The sequence below is a fragment of the Salvelinus fontinalis genome, chromosome 24 (genome assembly GCF_029448725.1).
Source record: "Salvelinus fontinalis isolate EN_2023a chromosome 24, ASM2944872v1, whole genome shotgun sequence".
Lineage (NCBI taxonomy): Eukaryota > Metazoa > Chordata > Actinopteri > Salmoniformes > Salmonidae > Salvelinus > Salvelinus fontinalis.
Window position 1 is genome coordinate 5,985,844 of NC_074688.1, and position 18,865 is coordinate 6,004,708.

At 43.5% G+C, this 18,865-nt stretch overlaps 1 protein-coding gene and 1 long non-coding RNA gene across 4 annotated transcripts; one reads left to right on the forward strand and one right to left on the reverse strand.

Moving 5' to 3' along the window:
• Positions 1-166: 166 nt before the first annotated feature.
• Positions 167-10,027, reverse strand: LOC129821830 (homeobox protein SIX5-like). The gene is made up of 3 exons (XM_055879513.1): positions 9,282-10,027; positions 6,483-7,960; positions 167-4,558 (listed from the first exon to the last, which is right to left on the reverse strand). The coding sequence occupies exons 1-3, from the start codon at positions 9,971-9,973 to the stop codon at positions 3,867-3,869; spliced, it is 2,862 nt and encodes a 953-aa protein (XP_055735488.1). The 5' UTR covers positions 9,974-10,027; the 3' UTR covers positions 167-3,866.
• A 343-nt stretch (positions 10,028-10,370) lies between these two features.
• On the forward strand, positions 10,371-18,635 carry LOC129821833 (uncharacterized). 3 transcript variants are annotated; one of them, XR_008754410.1, is made up of 3 exons: positions 10,371-15,978; positions 16,334-16,472; positions 16,586-18,635. It is a non-coding gene; the product is annotated as an uncharacterized LOC129821833 (long non-coding RNA). The 3 variants fall into 3 exon arrangements; XR_008754408.1 differs by having other exon boundaries at positions 10,374-15,974; XR_008754409.1 differs by having other exon boundaries at positions 10,374-14,488.
• The last annotated feature ends 230 nt before the right edge of the window (positions 18,636-18,865 follow it).

Below are 18,865 nucleotides of genomic sequence, written 5' to 3' on the forward strand. Positions count from 1 at the left end.
CATGAGTATTTAAATCTAATATACGAACCAAATTGCAAAAGCGCTTCTAAATGTGATTTGGTAGTGTAAGCACTCAATAGTTTGATCCCTTGACCCCTACAAATCTCACATGGAGATTTAAAAATAGAGAAGCGTTCACATTTACAAAATTCAACCAAAACAAATGTATTCTAAATGTAGTTTATTATAATATCACAATAAAACTGTATATAAAAAATAAAATAACTTTAAGTACAAAACCAACCTCTCAAAAGAGGACAAAACAGACATTAAAAAAGAAATCACAGTCCCTTTACTTAAAAAGTACATTAAAAAAATGCATATCTTTGGATAACTCAGCTGAAGGTTGTGTGTGTGCACACGTGTGTGTGTGTGTGTGTGTGTGTGTGTGTGTGTGTGTGTGTGTGTGTATGAGTTTGTGCACAAACTCCTGCACTGGACACTAACAGCCTTTGGAGCACCACACACTAGAGAAAAACCACTACATGTAGACAAGGGTTGGGCTCATGGATAAACAAACAAACACACATATTCCTTTAGTGTCCAACTCATGCACAGTATCGTATGGAAAAAAACGCACCAACAAAAAATGTCCAAACACCAATAAAAACAACTTGCAACATTCCTTTGACAAGTGAATGCTACAGGTATTAACATCCTATTCAGATTGTATGTGTATAATATCATTTGAGAAGTGGTGAAGTCATCATCTACAGTCGTGGCCAAAAGTTGAGAATGAAAATGTATAGAATGAAAAAAACATATTAATTTTCAAAGTCTGCTGACTCAGTTTGTATGATGGCAATTTCCATATACTCTAGAATGTTGTGAAGAGTGATCAGATGAATTGCAATTAATTGCAAAGTCCCTCTTTGCCATGCAAATTAACTGAATCCCCCAAAAAAACATTTCCACTGCATTTCAGCCCTGCCACAAAAGGACCAGCTGACATCATGTCAGTGATTCTCTCGTTAACACAGGTGTGAGTGTTGACAAGGCTGGAGATCACTCTGTCATGCTGATTGAGTTCGTATAACAGACTGGAAGCTTCAAAAGGCGGGTGGTGCTTGGAATCATTGTTCTACCTCTGTCAATCATTGTTACCTGCAAGGAAACACGTGCCGTCATCATTTCGTTGCGCAAAAAGGGCTTCACCAGGCAAGGATATTGCTGCCAGTAATATTGCACCTAAATCAACCATTTATCAGATCATCAAGAACTTCAAGGAGGGCGGTTCAATTGTTGTGAAGAAGGCTTCAGGGTGCCCAAGAAAGTCCAGTAAGTGCCAGGACCGTCTCCTAAAGTTGATTCAGCTGCAGGATCGGGGCACCACCAGTACAGAGCTTGCTCAGGAATGGCAGCAGGCAGGTGTGAGTGCATCTGCGCGCACAGTGAGGCAAAGACTTTTGGAGGATGGCCTGGTGTCAAGAAGGGCAGCAAAGAAGCCACTTCTCTCCAGGAAAAACATCAGAGACAGACTGATATTCTGCAAAAGGTACAGGGATTGGACTGCTGAGTACTGGGGTAAAGTCATTTTCCCTCAATGGGATTTACCTTAATCCCATTGAGAACTTGTGGTCAATCCACAAGAGGCGGGTGGACAAACAAAAACCCACAAATTCTGACCAACTCCAAGCATTGATTATGCAAGAATGGGCTGCCATCAGTCAGGATGTGGCCCAGAAGTTAATTGACAGCATGCCGTGGCGGATTGCATAAGTCTTGAAAAAGAACGGTCAACACTGCAAATATTGACTCTTTGCATCAACTTCATGTAATGGTCAATAAAAGCCTTTGACACTTATGAAATGCTTGTAATTATACTTCAGTATTCCATAGTAACATCTGACAAAAATATCTAAAAGACACTGAAGCAGCAAACTTGGTGAAAATTAATATTTGTCATTCTCAAAACTTTTGGCCACGACTGTACACAATTTTCTGAGACTGTACAACCAGCCAGCCTCTGGGAAGATCCATCGATGCTTTTTCCTTTGTCCAATTTCCTCATGGACTGCTCGTTTTTTCCCATTCAAAGTTACTACTAGAAAATGATTGATACATGCTTTAAATACACAAGAAACAAAAACATACAGTTGGGAGTGACACTGAAGAGTAGTGTTGTACCGTTGGCCAGAGAACTAATTGCCATCTGTGCTGTGGTTATAGAGAGATGGTGAGTATTTGAAAAAGTTTACGGAGAGAACATCTGCGCCACGTCTCGCTGGATCGCATTCCATTCTGGGAGACCTGTCGCCTGCTCTCAGGGCTTCATGACTCACTGTTGCTTTTACCAGGATAGACAGAGGCTGCCTGAAACTCAACCAGCTGATTCGACCTATCCCGTCCCCTTCAGAACAGTGAAAGCAATTAGTCAAGAACAGAGCAAAGGCAGCAAGTTTTCGGAATAGAATCTGGCCATCACCAAAGACGTAAACATGACAAGGACGAAAATGTGCAAAACGTACAATGAGGAGGGAGATCTCAATGGTGATTTATGTCATGGTAGGCGTTAGTCACGCTAAACGAGCAACTGCCGCGCGACAGAGTATTCGATTGCGTTTCTCTGGAGTTCAAGAGGGTTAAGGGTTATCACAAAACTCACATTCAACATCAATGTGGGAAGTAGCTTGTATCAATGACGCTTACATTTTGTGAAGAGTAGAACACATTCTTCACTTTGAAGATACATAAGGCAAAAACACACTGGCCCACCAACCTCAGCAACTGGATAATAAGGCACTTACTAGGTCTAGATCAAACCCATACAAGTAATAAGAACACACAAACAAAGTCATTCATAGACAATATACAATGTAGTGTACGATTGTGGCGCATTCAACTAGAAATATCCAGCAATGTGATCAGGCGTTTGTAGTGCACGCGCATTAGATTTCATAGTGTATAAAAAGTCTGTCTTTAATAAAGCTTGGTCTATCCCAATTAGACTTGCTTACATACTGTTTGTAATACATGTCATATCTGTGTCACATGGTCATATTTACACGAGGAACATGCATTGATTGCATAGAGTAAAAAAAAAAATCTCAGGGGACTCCCATTTCCTCCTACATACCTCAGATGCCATAGCGCTTAGCATTTATACCAACCTGTAGTTAAATGATGAGCCTGCGCCCTTGATGCGGTGACACTGCTGACCAGTTTTGACAGGGAGGAGTACACAGTCCATCTCAATGCTAGAGGTCCGGGGTCTCTGGTGCCACTGTCAGTCCACTCTCTGTTGCCTTCAGAGAGGCCAATACTCAAAGCAGCACTCAAACTACACCAGCACTAGAGTGAGCAGCCATTCAGAACCACCAACTCAACAGGACTGAATGCTTGTCTGTCTGCATTTGACTGTGTTTAGAGACTTAAGACAGAGCCTGGCCGTGGCATACTGCTCAACCAACACCAAATAAAATCCGAGGAATTCATTCCCTTGTAGTACAAATAGTCTTGGCTGAAACGGACATCTGTGCATAAAAGTAGCAGAATGTCCTTACAAATAAACGTTGTGCTCTGACTGGACACAGGAAGGGCTCTAGGCTTATGGAAGGCAGATGAGTGCTTAGATTGTGGAGACTAAGCAGTGGACAGTTGAGTAACAGAAATCAGGGAATAGGCTAGCCTGTATGAAAGGCCAGCCTCCAGGTCATTCCGTGTTGCATACAATCAGCCAATCCCATGACGGTTTATCCAAAGGATCATCGGCAAAGGATTTATTTAGTCAAAGCACCTTTCTCATACGAGTCAAAGCCTGTCCACTCCTCAATGCGAACCTAGCCAGGGGAGCACTGAGGTCGGACAAACAAAACCTTCCAGATTGTTCTGTAACAGTTTGTGGTGGTGAGGGCTGGGGGACTGGATTACAGCCCCAACCCATCATCCACAGGGACTGATTGTAGCTGGGTGAGGATCTTGGAGTCTCCATCCATCTCCACTGGGTCCCCCAACGGCGATGCCCTGTCCACATCCTGTTCTGGAGAGGGGCTGCCTAGTAGCAGGGCCTCGCCTCCAGGTAGGTCCAGCAGAGGCGGGTCCTCGGGCAGATCTCCCTTCCCACGGACGTCAAACATAGTCAGGCTGGCAGAGGTGGAGAGGGGGACAGGGCTCCAGGTGGTGTGGGAGAGCTGAGTGGTGGGTGTCACTCCGCTGCACATGGGGCTGAGGGAGAGCATGCTCTCTGGGGTGAGGGCATTGGGAGGAGTGTGGGTGGCAGAGAGGTCCAGGGTGTGTGGGGAGGTGGTGGAGAGGGGCTGATTGGTGGGGACACCCATCTCAGGAGTGCAGTAGAGCGGAGAGGAGTTGATGAAGCAGAGGGGGGACGTCTGGAGGGTGTTGGACGTTGGGACGGAGGTGGAGACTGGGAAGAGGGTAGGTGTAGGTTGGATGACAGGGTTGAGGGTGAGTCCAGAGCCTACTCCATTGGTGTGGTGGTTAGAAGCCTCAGGGACGGGATTCATGGGCAGGCTGCCGAACTGGATGCCAGCTGGGATAGTTAGGATCAGCTTGCCGTTCTGGTAACTCAGGATGGGGCTTCCACCATAGAGGAGATTCCCTACAGGACAGAGGAGAGGTGGAAGTGGAGGAAATAGCAGGGAAGTAGTAGTGGGAAATATGTTAGCATTTCATCAACCAGCAATGACATAGCTATATTTTCCCTAAAAAGCAAATGACTCAGTAATGTCAGACACCCGGAGAAGACTGACTGCTAATAGCACAGTAGGAGGCCATTCTCTTGCTAGAACAAAAAGACACCTCCTGTTGCGTACCGACGAACTTCGCGTTCTTCACGACTTGAATCTGAGACGATCAGAGAGCACGGACCCCCTGTAGGGAAGCCAAAAAGACAACTATGGGTAGCTGCAGTCCAACATGGCCACCGGAGTATGGGCGAGTGGATGTGTCGAAAAGGAGTGGGTGTATGGTAAGAGAATCAGATAATTGGGCAGATTTGTTGTCACTAAAGACCATTTTGCGTGGCTGATTGGGCTGCACGACGAGTCGATAAGCCAGCGACCAGTGTTGTATGGACATGCCCGCCGACCTGAGACCTGCCCATGATACCACAGTCGTGTCACTGGCGGTAGCTAACGTGGCCATTTTTTCCCTCTCATGATTTTATTTTAATTAGGATAGTAACCTACACATGAAATAACTAATATTGATAACCATCTAGATGTCACCTTGATACATGCACAGACAGTCCAGATCAGGGCTATTCAACTCTTACGCTATGAGATCTGGAGCCTGCTGGTTTTCTGTTCTACCTGATAATTAATTGCGCGCACCTGATGTCCCAGGTCTAAATCAGTCCCTGATTAGCGGGGAGCAATGAAAACACGCAGTGGAACTGGCTTCGAGGTCCAGGGACCGAGGTAATGGGGAGGGCATGAACGGCAACAACACCGGGACACAGTGCCCTTTGCTCCCGCTTGACAAGCATTACTGTCCAGCAATGGCGTGGGAAGTAGCTACCTAGTTTCAGGGTAACAGTCACAGTAAGCACACAACGCATGAAGCAACACTACACCCATCATCAGTACTTTAAAAACAAAATTAACAATCGTCAGGTAGAATTGAGTCGCTCTGGATAAGAGCGTCTGCTAAATGACTTAAATGTAATGTAAATGTAAATTTAAAAATGTACAATTAATGTAAAACTGCCAGTGAGATACTACTCAGATGCATCCTCTGGCTTCAAAACAGAAGTCCAAAATCTTGCGATAGCGTAGCTCAATCTACGGTAGTGTGGTAAGGAACGGAAGTTTTTTTTTTTTTTTTTTAAGTAAATCAAAACCGTCTAATCTATAACAGAGCACTTGACACGCCCACTCACCCATACTCCAGTAGCCATATTGGGATGCAGCTCCCACCTTCTCCAAAAAGGTGTATCAACAGAAGACAAGGAAAAAAGGCACTTTTCCTAGTGACTTCTCCACTTTCCACCCTGAGTTTGTGAGCTAGCCATCTAGCAAGATGATGAATAAATCATTTCATTCACTCTCCCATACTGCCAGTGCCAGTTCCATTGCTAGCTAACGTTAGCTAAACAGTTAGGATAACCATTTGCCAGTTAGCACAACAAAGCTAGCTAGCTACTCCACTGATTGTTGGCAGCTAACAGTCAGCTGCTTCATTCAAAAACAAATCCATGTTGATTGAATTACCTATAATGTCGCTAGCTACTCAAGTTATCTAGTTGTGGCCATCTGGCTAGTAACAACATGGGCTTACTACAAATTCTAGCTAGCTAGCAATAACATTAGCACACCTTGATAGTTAGCTAACATTAGCTATCAGGCAAAAGCCAAACAAAGCTTTTTTTTTAAAAAAGCTCCTGCCACCTTGTGGTCTGGAGTATTTTAACAATCTGATCAGCGGTTGATCTGTATGTTGTGAACAACAAAAAGTTGAATGCCGACAGTACCTAAGTACCAATCGGCAGTCAGTCTTCTCAGTGTGTCCGAGTCTTAAGTTACCTGGCGAGGCGGAGGGGAGCTGAATGACCCCAGAGTTGAGGAGCTGGACACCAGGAGCCATGCTGGTCGGGGGACCTACAGTCTGGATGGTTCCCAGCTGGTTTATCCTGAAGGGCCCCCGAGTCATCCCACCTCCAGGGGCTGAGGTTAGGATCTGGAAGGCTCCACCAGATCCAGATAGAGAAGGGGCGGACGGGCCCATCTGAGGGAAGGAGAGTTGTCCCGTGGAGGAGACAGGTACCAGCTGGGGCAGGGAGAGGGGAACCAACTGGCCTGGGGTTGTCTCTTTGGACTGAGAGATGATCTGGTGATGGCCTAGTGGGGACTGGATCTGGGTCAGAGTGGGGATGGTAGCTGAGGTCTGGTCACCCAGCTGGAGTGCGAGTCCCTGGGGGAGCTGTCCGTTGGGGAGCTGCGACAGGGAGAGGATGGGGGTTCCCTCTCCCAACGTAGAGGAACTAGTATGATGCTGGGGGAGGGGTTGGGCGAGGCGGGGGGCGATGTTCAGAGTCTGGTGGGCCTGGAACTGGGAGAGGGTGCCCTGGGGGAGAGAGGAGGTGAGGGGGGACACAGGGATTAACTGGGGACACTGGGACACCTGGCCTCCAGGGTTGTGTTGGACCAGTTGGGATACGGGGACACCCTGGATGGAGGGCACCACCTGAGGCAGGGAGAATACCTGTGGGGTGGAGTAGCTGTAGGAGGACACCACCTGGCAGATGGAGCTGGAGGGGGTGAGCTGAGAACCAGCCGTGGCAAACACCACATACTCCCCCTGCTGGCTGGGGAGGCCCACTACAGGGCTGGAGATGACCACGCCCGGAGAGGACATAGAGACTGGAAGGGTGAGGGTGTCGGAGAGGCAGCCATTTTGAGTCAGAACCCGGGAGGGAATTGAGGTGGGGGAGAATGTTGAGGGGGAAGACAAGGAGGAAGAGGAGGGGGAAGGAGAAACTGTCTGGATGTCCTCTGCTTTGAGAACAATCCCCTCTGGGACATTGATGAAGTCCAGGGTGGGGATGGTTGAGGGGTTCGTCAGGTTTACATTGTCCGTCCTAAGATCCTCTGTCAGAGGGAGGGAGATGGCAGAGCTGGGCTGGGCCTCCATGGCCATAACCCCCTGGCCCTCAAGACCCATATCCTGCACAACCTCACTGCTCTTGGATATGACCTGCGCTCCATTGAAGAGCAGAGGTGAGTTAGCCGATATGGGGCTGAGGGTAACCGTGTGACCATCGCTCAGGGTCAGCCCGTTGATGATGACCCCACCCCCTGCCCCGGAGATCAGGGAGCCCCCGTTGATGAGTAAGGGGTGGGAGGCGGTGAGGAACCCACCTGCCCCGTTGAGGAAGAGCTGGCCTCCAGTGCTGCAGGGGGTGCCAGAGAGGGAGATGGAGGCTGTGGAGCCCACAATGTCCTCTGGTTTGTCTGAGATGTCATCACCCTCCTCGTCTGTGCTGTGGTTGCCATCGGACTCACTGAGAAAACACAGGGGAGGAGCAGAGGAGAAAGATAGGGTGAGTGAGACAATGAACAGAGACAGCTTATGGAAGAAGGGGGAGTAGGCAAGGATTGCATGATAGATGGAATGGAAAAAGAGGAGAAAGGGATTTGAATGTTACAATACACAACATATGGTAGGTCAATAACAGTCAGTCAATCTCCTTTGATCCTATGGTTTACGCAGTATGTGATGTGTATGTCCTCAACTATCCTGGTGCACTAAAGCAGTGTGGTTAACACAGTTCCCAGCCACCACTGCCCATAGAGAAGATAAAGACAGGAATGCATGGGGGATGATCGGCATTCTCTTTTTTCCCCTCTCCACACACACCTTCCTCTCTACACATGGGAATAAAGTACATCAACAACGGACACATTGAAAACCCAATTTCCTGTGTTACATTTAAGCCGCCAATTTCCCTGGCCAAAGCGAGTGTAGCCTGTAGTCCTACAATAAAATAAAACAACGTTTTTGGGGTTTAAAATGTACACAGGAGAGCTGAAGACATTTTTAAAAGGTTTTAGATCTAATATTTCCTCCTTTTGTTTCCCAACATCAACACCATTTCCTCTCTGTTCGCCCCCGCTCCCCCAGCGGTGCAGAACATCGGCAGCGCGCCGAGGTCCGTCGGGAGACTTTGCCGTGCAGGATTTCAGGAAACTTGAGCCATAATGGGCGCCCAGATCTCACATTTCACAACAAAGCAACATGCTCTTGCTCCCAATCGTGCTCTCGAAGACATGTGTGGCGTTATCCCTGTCAAAGAGTTCATGCGCAGATTGATGTAGTTACTGCAGGGATTGATGGGATTTGATTGAAATATGCTTTACATGAACCATAGTTGAGATTAAACGCACAGTCGAGACCATTATTTTGAAAAGTCTGCATTACATAGAACATGTTTGGAACACTAAAATAATATTGCAGCTGACAGATCCATTTGTGTAACAATTGGTTACCATGTTAGGCTACTTTCTAGCGCTCACTCCTACTCATATGAGCAGGAGAATCTCGGTGAACATTGTTTATTTGAGTCAAATTAAATAAAAAAATATTAGAACAATGTCTGTGCGGTGTACAGCAAGCAGTGTAGGCTATATTAACTCCCATAGTCTGCCTGCCTCTAACAATAAACAACTATGCAAATGACACAAATACATAAACGTATTTTTTTATTTCAAGAGGAACCATTTTGACATTGATCTTTGACATGCAATCGTGTATGAAACGTTGTTTAAAAGAAAGGTTAATGGGGTACGTGGTTACAAAATGTATAAAAGGAATGCATAGCCTACCTTTTGCTGTTGGTACCGGACGGGGTTCGGTCTCTCTGCCGTCGGTTCTTGAACCAATTGCTGACTTGCGTGAGGGAGAGTCCAGTCACTTTGGCCAAGTTTTTCTTCTCGTCCGGAGTGGGGTACCTGTTGCTTTTGTAACACTCTTTCAGTGCATTGCGAGACTTCTCTTTGAAACAATACACAGTCTCCTCTCCATCCCAGATTGTTTTCGGCAGGGGAAACTTCTTCCGAAGTCGATACTTGTCAACGGCGCCCAGGCAACGACCTCGGGACCTCTCCGCCTCCTTGTAGCGCGCCTGCAAGTAGAGGTCCTGCAGGAACCCATGGTTGCTGGGGTGGAAGTCGCGGCTTTCCAATATTGCGTACAGCTCCTTGAATTCTTCCCGGTGGAAAGCGACCAGTGCCTGGGCCTTGAGGAGCGTCTCGTTGCCACGTAGCAGCTCGGCCGAAGGAGGGATGGTTGATAGGAATCTCCACAGGCGATCCACATTACCCGCCTGTAGAAGGGCTTCGCACAGACATGCTACTTGATCTGTCGAAAAGCTGAGCGCCGAGTTCTGGAAAGTTTTTAGCAATTGTTCTGAGACTTCATCCGGATCCGTCTCCTCTTTTACCAGGGCGGCCTCTTGGGTAGACTCCTCCGTGCTATTCTCAGATTGTTCTGCAGACTCCAAAGACAAGGAAGCCATTTTTAGTTGTAACTTTTTTCTTTTAGTTCCTCCTCCCTCCCCTGCACGCTCTCTCTCTCTCTCTTCTATTCTCCGTCGACGAGTGTCTGCCACAGCTACACGCGTCACACACGCCCCTAACCTCGTCAATCTCCCATTCGAAGATTCGTTATAGCACTGCCTGTCCAATACCTTTTATTAGGCTACTAGTAGATAAACGTTATTGTTTAATTCAAGATTGAATATCCACATTGTTTTGTTGATAATTTGAGGTTATTATCAGATTGTACTAAATAAGCCTACAGACTTTTTTTTTTTTTCAGCAAACACTTTTCAGCCTGTCTACTGAGGATCAGGATTTACTAGGGCCAGGCGATGTGGTGGGTAAGTATTCCAGATGAGATGATGTACATTATAAACTGGGTGGTTCGAGCGCTGAATGCTGCTTGGCTGACAACTGCTTGGCTGGCAGTCAGCCCAGCTGCTTGGCTGACAGCTGCTTGGCTGACAGCCGTGGTATATTTAAGCAAATATGCAAGGGGGTGTGGTATATGGCAAATATACCACTGCTAAGGGCTGTGTCCAGGCAAGACTTATTGCTTCACATCTACAGTGCATTCGGAAAGTATTCAGACCCCTCCACTTTTCCCACATTTTGTTACATTACAGCCTTAATCTAAAATGTAAATACATTTTTTCCCTCATTAATCTACACACAATACCCAATAATGACATAATGAATTTATTTTTTTGAAATGTTAGCTAATGTGTATATAAAAAAACAAACAGAAATATCTTATTTACATAAGATTTCAGACCCTTTGCTATGAGACTCAAAATTGAGCTCAGGTGCAGTGGCTACCCATCATTCAGGGCAGGTGGGGCTCTGTTTTTACCACAAAAAAATGATATAAATGAAATCACTTCTTGTAATAAAAAAAAATGGGGGTTGCCTGTTTGCATGTTATTTTGGCATTAATATGTGTCACATATCAGTTTGCAAACAATGTAATGAAAAATATATACAGTTGAAGTCAGAAGTTTACATACACTTATGTTGGAGTTGTTAAAACTAGTTTTTCAACCACTCCACAAATTCCTTGTTAACAAACTATAGTTTTGGCAAGTCAGTTAGGACATCTACTTGTGCATGACACAAGTAATTTTTCCGACATTTGTTTATAGACAGATTATTTCACTTATAATTCACTGTATCACAATTACAGTGGGTCAGAAGTTTACCTACACTAAATTGACTGTGCCTTTAAACAACAAAAATTCCAGAAAATTATGTCATGGCTTTAAAGGCTTCTGATAGGCTAATTGACATAATCCGAGTCAATTTGAGGTGTACCTGTGGATGTATTTCAAGGCCTACCTTCAAACTCAGTACCTCTTTGCTTGACATCATGGGAAAATCAAAATAAATCAGCCAAGACCTCAGAAAAAAATTGTAGACCTCCACAAGTCTGGTTCATCCTTGGGAGCAATTTCCAAATGTCTGAAGGTACCACGTTCATCTGTACAAACACAAACAATAGTACGCAAGTATAAACACCATGGGACCACGCAGCCGTCATACCGCTCAGGAAGGAGTCTCCTAGAGATGAACATACTTTGGTGCGAAAAGTGCAAATCAATCCCAGAGCAGCAAAGGACCATGTGAAGATGCTGGAGGAAACTGGTTCAAAAGTATCTATATCCACAGTAAAAAGAGTCCCATACCGACATAAGCTGAAAGGCCGCTCAGCAAGGAATAAGCCACGGCTCTAAAACTACCATAAAAAAGCCAGACTACGGTTTGCAACTGCACATGGGGACAAAGATTGTACTTTTTGGAGAAATGTCCTCTGGTCTGATGAAACAAAAATAGAACTGTTTGGCCATAATGACCATCGTTATGTTTGGAGGAACAAGGGGGATGCTTGCAAGCCGAAGAACATCATCCCAACCATGAACCTCTGGGGTGGCAGCATCATGTTGTGTGGGTGCTTTGCTGCAGGAGGGACTGGTGCACTTCACAAAATAGATGGCGAGATGAGGAAGGAAAATTATGTGGATATATTGAAGCAACATCTCAAGACATCAGTCAGGAAGTTAAAGCTTGGTTGCAATGGGTCTTCCAAATGGACAATGACCCCAAGCATACTTCCAAAGTTGTGGCAAAAGGACAACAAAGTCAAGGTATTGGAGTGGCCATCACAAAGCCCTGACCTCAATTCTATAGAAAATGCATGGGCAGAACTGAAAAAGCATGTGCGAGCAAGGAGGCCTACAAACCTGACTCAGTTACACCAGCTCTGTCAGGAGGAATGGGCCACAATTCACCCAACTTATTGTGGGAAGCTTGTGGAAGGCTACCTGAAAAGTTTCACCCAATTTAAACAATTTAAAGGCAATGGTACCAAATACTAATTGAGTATATGTAAACTTCTGACCCACTGGGAATGTGATGAAAGAAATAAAAGCTGAAATAAATCATTCTCTCTACTATTATTCTGACATTTCACATTCTTAAAATAAAGTGGTGATCCTAACGGACCTAAAACAGGGAATTTTTGCTCAGATTAAATGTCAGGAATTGTGAAAAACTGAGTTTAAATGTATTTGGCTAAGGTGTATGTAAACTTCTGACTTCAACTGTATATAATTGAGTTTATAAAGCCTCCATACAAACATGCTTTCTTGAGTAAGGCAGCTCCCAAATGCAGGGTCTATTTTCACCTCTGAATTTCACCTACTGTTCTGACTTGGTGGTGCACATGCAGCCTATAACATGTTTTAGAGAAATGTAATCATAGAATATTGTAAGAGCTTTCATTGTCTGCTTATATGCCCCATTAATTATCCTACTGTTCTAACTTGGTGTACAGGGAGAACACTGTAAGAATGGCCCATTTTCTGAATTCTGTCGCTGTACATTTCAAAAGTGGTGAAAAATAATTATATTGACTATGTCCGTCCTAGCTCGCTCATTAATTAATGTCTTAATCGAAATTACGGATTGCCTCATATCCGCTTGTTGTCCCCTTATGCCATAGTTTGTACATCTCAATTGTCAGTAGAAACCACATTTGTTTAAGCAAGTTCCTCAGCGGGCATCTGAATGGGCACCTGGTGTTGTTTCTCTATGCAAATAATCTCAGTGCAACACACACACATACACACCATGATGTGAATGTTTTAGAGTTAAAATATGCAAAATTGTTATGTTCATTGAAAAGTGCCCATCTTTCTGACAGTGGGGTTGGCACAAGAGCTAGTTTGATTGGTTTGTCTAAATAGAAGAATGTCAGACAATGTGCGCATTTGTGACTTTATTTTGCCTGGAGAACGAGTTCCCTGGAGAATGAAGAGTGTGACCAGGTGAGAGAGAGATGGTATGTGTGTGACCGGAGAGAGTTTTACTTTATGATTGAGAGAGAGAGCTGTGACCTACTGTGAACAGCAGCACGTACACCTGGATGTGCAGACAGACAGAGTGTAATGAGGCAAGGCCAAACACCCCCATCTCAGCTTGAAACAGGAATGTAAACTTTTCATCTAGGGATGGAGGTAGTGGGGAAGCTGTCTGTCTTCTGGCTGCACCCGATACTCCTTTCTTTGATCTTCTCTTTTCTTCTCTCAGTCCTAAATTCTAATTTGATGCACAGATGTTATTTTATGTTCCTGTCTGATTCATTTATTTCCCATTCATAAATCTATGAGTAGATATTGGAGCAGACAACCATTATATGTCAAAGGCAAGGCCTGGTAATAACTTTTCAAAGGTAACCATGTGTCTCTTTCTCCCTGTGATTAATATGTCACAGAGCAGTGAGCACCTTAGCACGGAAGGACAATTTTATCTTATTCTACACTAGACAAAATGAAAATAAATGTTTTTTTTTTTTTTTTAATCAACAGGTTAACTTTAAAATCATTCAATGCGCTAATAAAAAAAAAAAATGTTCTTATCACAATTGAACATTGTTTGTACATAGCTAACGTTATGACTTTGTTGCAAAAGTAACAATATGGGCTTTATACCATGGTTTATGGCGCGACTACGTGGATACAGTTGGTACTTCCATAATTTTGGCGTGGCACTTTCACCAAAACCCAGCTTTAATTCCAACATTGATGATTGGTTACTAATCATGAAGTCCCCCTCCGTCAACATGATTGGCATCCCAAAGCCTTTCTTTCTGTTACGACGTCTTAGAAATGTGCTACCCAGTTGGTCAACCTAAATACCCACCCGACATTTTAACGACATGACTGGTTCACTGTGTTTGTGGGCGGGTATAAACTTCCAGAACTGGGCGTAGCAGGATCTGTGACGTCGTTGAGGGAAACTAAACAACCACCCGTTTACTGAGATTATACAGCACATGGTACCTGCATTGATTTAGTCTAAAAACACCAAGTGAACTGATAGTATAAATTTGTTTACAGAGATCGTCAAGAAAAGCGCAAAAGAACATGTAAATATTTGTGAGGGACCAAGCTGGAACTGGAAGGACTCACGTTAGCTATGTTTGTATAATTTGCTGAGTGCGTGCTACTAACGTTGCTATTTCAAAACTTTAACTAGTTGTGTACTATTTAACCGGGTACCAATGTTAGCTAGCTGGCTAACTGTTGTATTTGATGAAGTGGTCGTTGTTGCCTGAGTAAATTAAACACAGGCGAAACAAAAGCTTGAAAATGGACACTTCACATGACACCCGCAGGGTATGTCACGTGTAAGATAGGACCTACTGTTGGCTCTGTTGATAGGGTCTCTTAACCCAGGGGTTCCCAAACTTTTTCACTCTGGGCTCCCCTTCCAACATTGGGGAACATCCCGCGCACGCCACGTCTATTTCTATGGGCACGGTTGATGGCACACTGTTCACACCCCTCTTATTAGTGGAGAGAATTTTGCAGGTTTAAAGCTTATTTCCTGCTATTTTACAAATTTTTTCATAGGATGCAAATAAGAATTTGCAGTTTTTTTGGCAATTCTATAAATTGCCACGTCTGTATTTGAGTGACAAAAAAATTAATCATATATATGGGCAAAAAAAACAAAATAGAATAAAAAACATTAGCTGACATGGGCTAGTTGATCTGGACATTTCTGGCAAGTTATAAATAGCTCTCTAATGTAACATGACAAGAACTGATGATGCACTACCCAATTTCGAAATTGAACCTTGTGCATTCTACTATTACAACTTTCAAGGGTATGTTTAAAGCCAGACTGAGACCCCTGTGCCTCCCCCTGCTGATCCCTTACGCCCCCCACAAGCGATTTCAACACTCACATGATTGCTGACCACAGCATGGTTGGGTATAATTTGTGGAACGTTCCAGAATCTGTTCCATAAACCTTGTAGAGTACAAGGTTGCCAACAAACAATGCATACAAAGTAACCGAAATATGCATCAGCTCACCACGTACACTACCGTTCAAAAGTTTGGGGTCACTAAGAAATGTCCTTGTTTTTTAAACAAAAGCACAAAAAAAATATCAATTTAAAATAACATCAAATTGATCAGAAATACAGTGTAGACATTGTTAATGTTGTAAATGACTATTGTAGCTTGAAACAGCTGATTCAAATAATAATTTATGGAATATCTACATAGGCCCATTACCAGCAAGAGCCAGTTTGCGCTGTTTTGTGAAGGGAGTAGTACACAGCGTTTTATGAGATCTTCAGTTTCTTGGCAATTTATCACATGGAATGGCCTTCATTTCTCAGAACAAGAACAGGCTGACAAGTTTCAGAAAAAAGGTCTTTGTTTCTGGCCATTTTGAGCCTGTACTCAAACCCACAAATGCTGATGCTCCAGATACTCAACTAGTCTAAAGAATGCCAGTTTTATTGCTTCTTTCATCAGTACAACAGTTTTCAGCTGTGCTAACATAATTGCAAAAGGGTTTTCTAATGATCAATTAGCCTTTTAAAATGATCAACTTGGATTAGCTAACACAACGTCCCATTGGAACACAGGAGTGATGGTTGCTGATAACGGGCCTCTGTACGCCTTTGTAGGTATTCCATAAATAATCTGCCGTTTACAACATTAACAATGTCTACACTGTATTTCTGAACATTTTTTTTATTTTAATGTACAAAAAAATGTACACTTCTTTCAAAAACAAGAATTTCTGAGTGACCCCAAACTTTTGAACGGTAGTGTATATTCTTGAGAGATTTCTGTATTTCATTTTGAAAACATTTTAAAAAATGTCTAAACAGGTTTTTACTTTTTCCATTATGGGGTATATGGTTGAATTTTTTTAATCAATGTTGTTTTTGGGCTGTAACACAACAACATGTGGAATAAGTCAAGGGGTATGAATACTTAAGGCACTCCTTCTAACACAACTTATTTTCTGTCTTCCAGGTATTGTAGATTTCAAGCCAGGTCATTGGGTGGGAGTGAAGTATAACGAGCCTCTTGGGAAACATGACGGGCAGGTGATGGCAACGGACATAATTTTGTGACGTCATCGCATGGTGTCTGAAATGTTCACTGTTTAGAGGTACCTTACATCTTGACTTGTCTTTCTGGTAATTAACCTGTGGAGAGGTGCAGACCTGATGAGTTTCTCTGTCATAAATGTACTTGATGTCTCCACTCTCTCTTTCCTTACAGTGTGAAGGAGAAGTGATACTTTGAATGTGAGAACAAGTACGGTGCGTTTGTCAGGCCCCTCACAAAGACCGTGTGGAACTTCCCAGAGGAAGACTTTCGTCTGGACGAGATGTAGTACTGTGATGCTGTCACCCTGTCAAAGGGCGTGGGCAGTTGGGTTCAACATTGACCTCCAAGTCTGATTACAAACCCGGGGTGAGGGACAGTGTCATGATTGATGACTAATAATCACTAATGTGATTAATAAATAATCTGCATGGAGGAATGGGCCAAAATACCAGCAACAGTGTGTGAAAACCTTGTGAAGACTTACAGAAAACGTTTGACCTCTGTCATTGCCAACAAAGGGTATATAACAAAGTATTGAGAAACTTTTGTTATTGACCAAATACTTATTTTCCACCATAATTTGCAAATAAATTCATAAAAAATCCTACAATGTGATTTTCTGGATTTTCTTTTCTCATTTTGTCTGTCATAGTTGAAGTGTACCTATGATGAAAATTACAGGCCTCTCTCATCTTTTTAAGTGGGAGAACTTGCACAATTGGTGGCTGACTAAATACTTTTTTGTTCCACTGTATATTGAATGAGGAGAGGTGAGAAAAGCACAACGTTTTTGCCTTGTTACAAATACATTGTCGATGTATTTAATGTAAATGATAACCATGTGGTCCAACTATTTCCTTTGATCCAGTGGATGTAGAAAGCAAGCGTTCCTAAATTGATATCCTCAGAATTGAGTTGTATCTGAATTGCCCATCACATCCTAGATTCTATATCAGGGGTGTCAAACTCATTCCACGGAGGGCCTAGTGTCTGCAGGTTTTTGGTTTTTCCTTTCAATAAAGCCCTAGACAACCAGGTGTGGGGAGTTCCTAACTAATTAGTGATGTTAATTCATCAATCAAGTATAAGGGAGGAGCGAAAACCCGCAGACACTCGGCCCCCGTGGAATGAGTTTGACACCTGTGTTCTATATGAATAGTAGACAGTCATAAAAATCACAACATTGTTCATCATATGTCAATTATCATCCCAAGCCAGGGTTCTATCAAACTTTCTAAAATCCCATGCTTTGGAATGCAAGAATTCAAGCAACAACAAAATATCTATTTGTACTACTGACTAGTGGCAAAATGTTCAGTTTATTTTAATTTCTGTTAGTTCATTGGTTATTGTACCATAGAAGCCGTTTGTTTTTGTGTGTCGTGTCCCTGTTCTAGATTCTGGAAACTTACATTGTTTCTAACACTCCAACACAACCGCAAAGCTCTCCAGAGGGTGGTGAGGTTTGTGCAACGCATCACTTGGGGGCAAACTACCTGTTCTCCAGGACACCTACAGCACCCAATGTCACAGGAAGGCCAAAAAGATAATCAAGGTCAACAACCACCCGAGCCACTGCCTGTTCACCCCACTACCATCCAGAAGGCAAGGTCAGTACAGGTGCATCAAAGCTGGGACTGACTGAAAAACGTCTATCTCAAGGCCATCACAGACTGTTGAACAGCCAACACAGAGAGGCTGCTACCTACATACCGACTCGAAATCTTACATGCTCATCTCATATGTATATGCTGTATTTTATACAATGTATTGCATCTTGCCTATGCCGCGTGGTCATTGCTCATCCATATATTTATACGTACATAATCTTATTCCATCCCTTTAGATTTGTGTGTATTAGGTAGTTATTGTGGATTTGTAAGATATTACTGCACTGTCGGAACAAGAAGCACAAGCATTTCGCTACACTCGCATTAACATCTGCTAAGCATGTGTATGTGAACAATAACATTTTATTTGAATGTCAGAACATCAGTTGTGCACATTGACAGCATACAGTTCAGACTGACTGCCCAGGTGGCGACAATGCACTTTTCATGTGGATATCACATCTTATCTGCGCTTCTACTTCTACTTCATTGTACTAATCCTTTTTTTATTGAATTGTATTTTTCCCCGGATGTTGTCAGCAACTAACAGGCCCAGAATTGTTCAAGATTTGTCATCTGTTTTTATGAAATCTCAAAGGTGTTGATGTGTCAAGGTGTAATGGTATCTTATGCATAATAAAAAATGGTATTACCAGCAGATGTGATGATCAAGGTTTATTTGACCGATTCTTACTATAATTCACCATTTAGCAGGACAGAAATAAAGTACCTCATGCATGGTGAAAAGAGATGTCTAAGAGATCTATAGTCTAGGCAGGGGTTAAAGACGATGGTCATCACACTTATCCCGAAACTGTCAGGTTGCAGTGGGACACTGCAC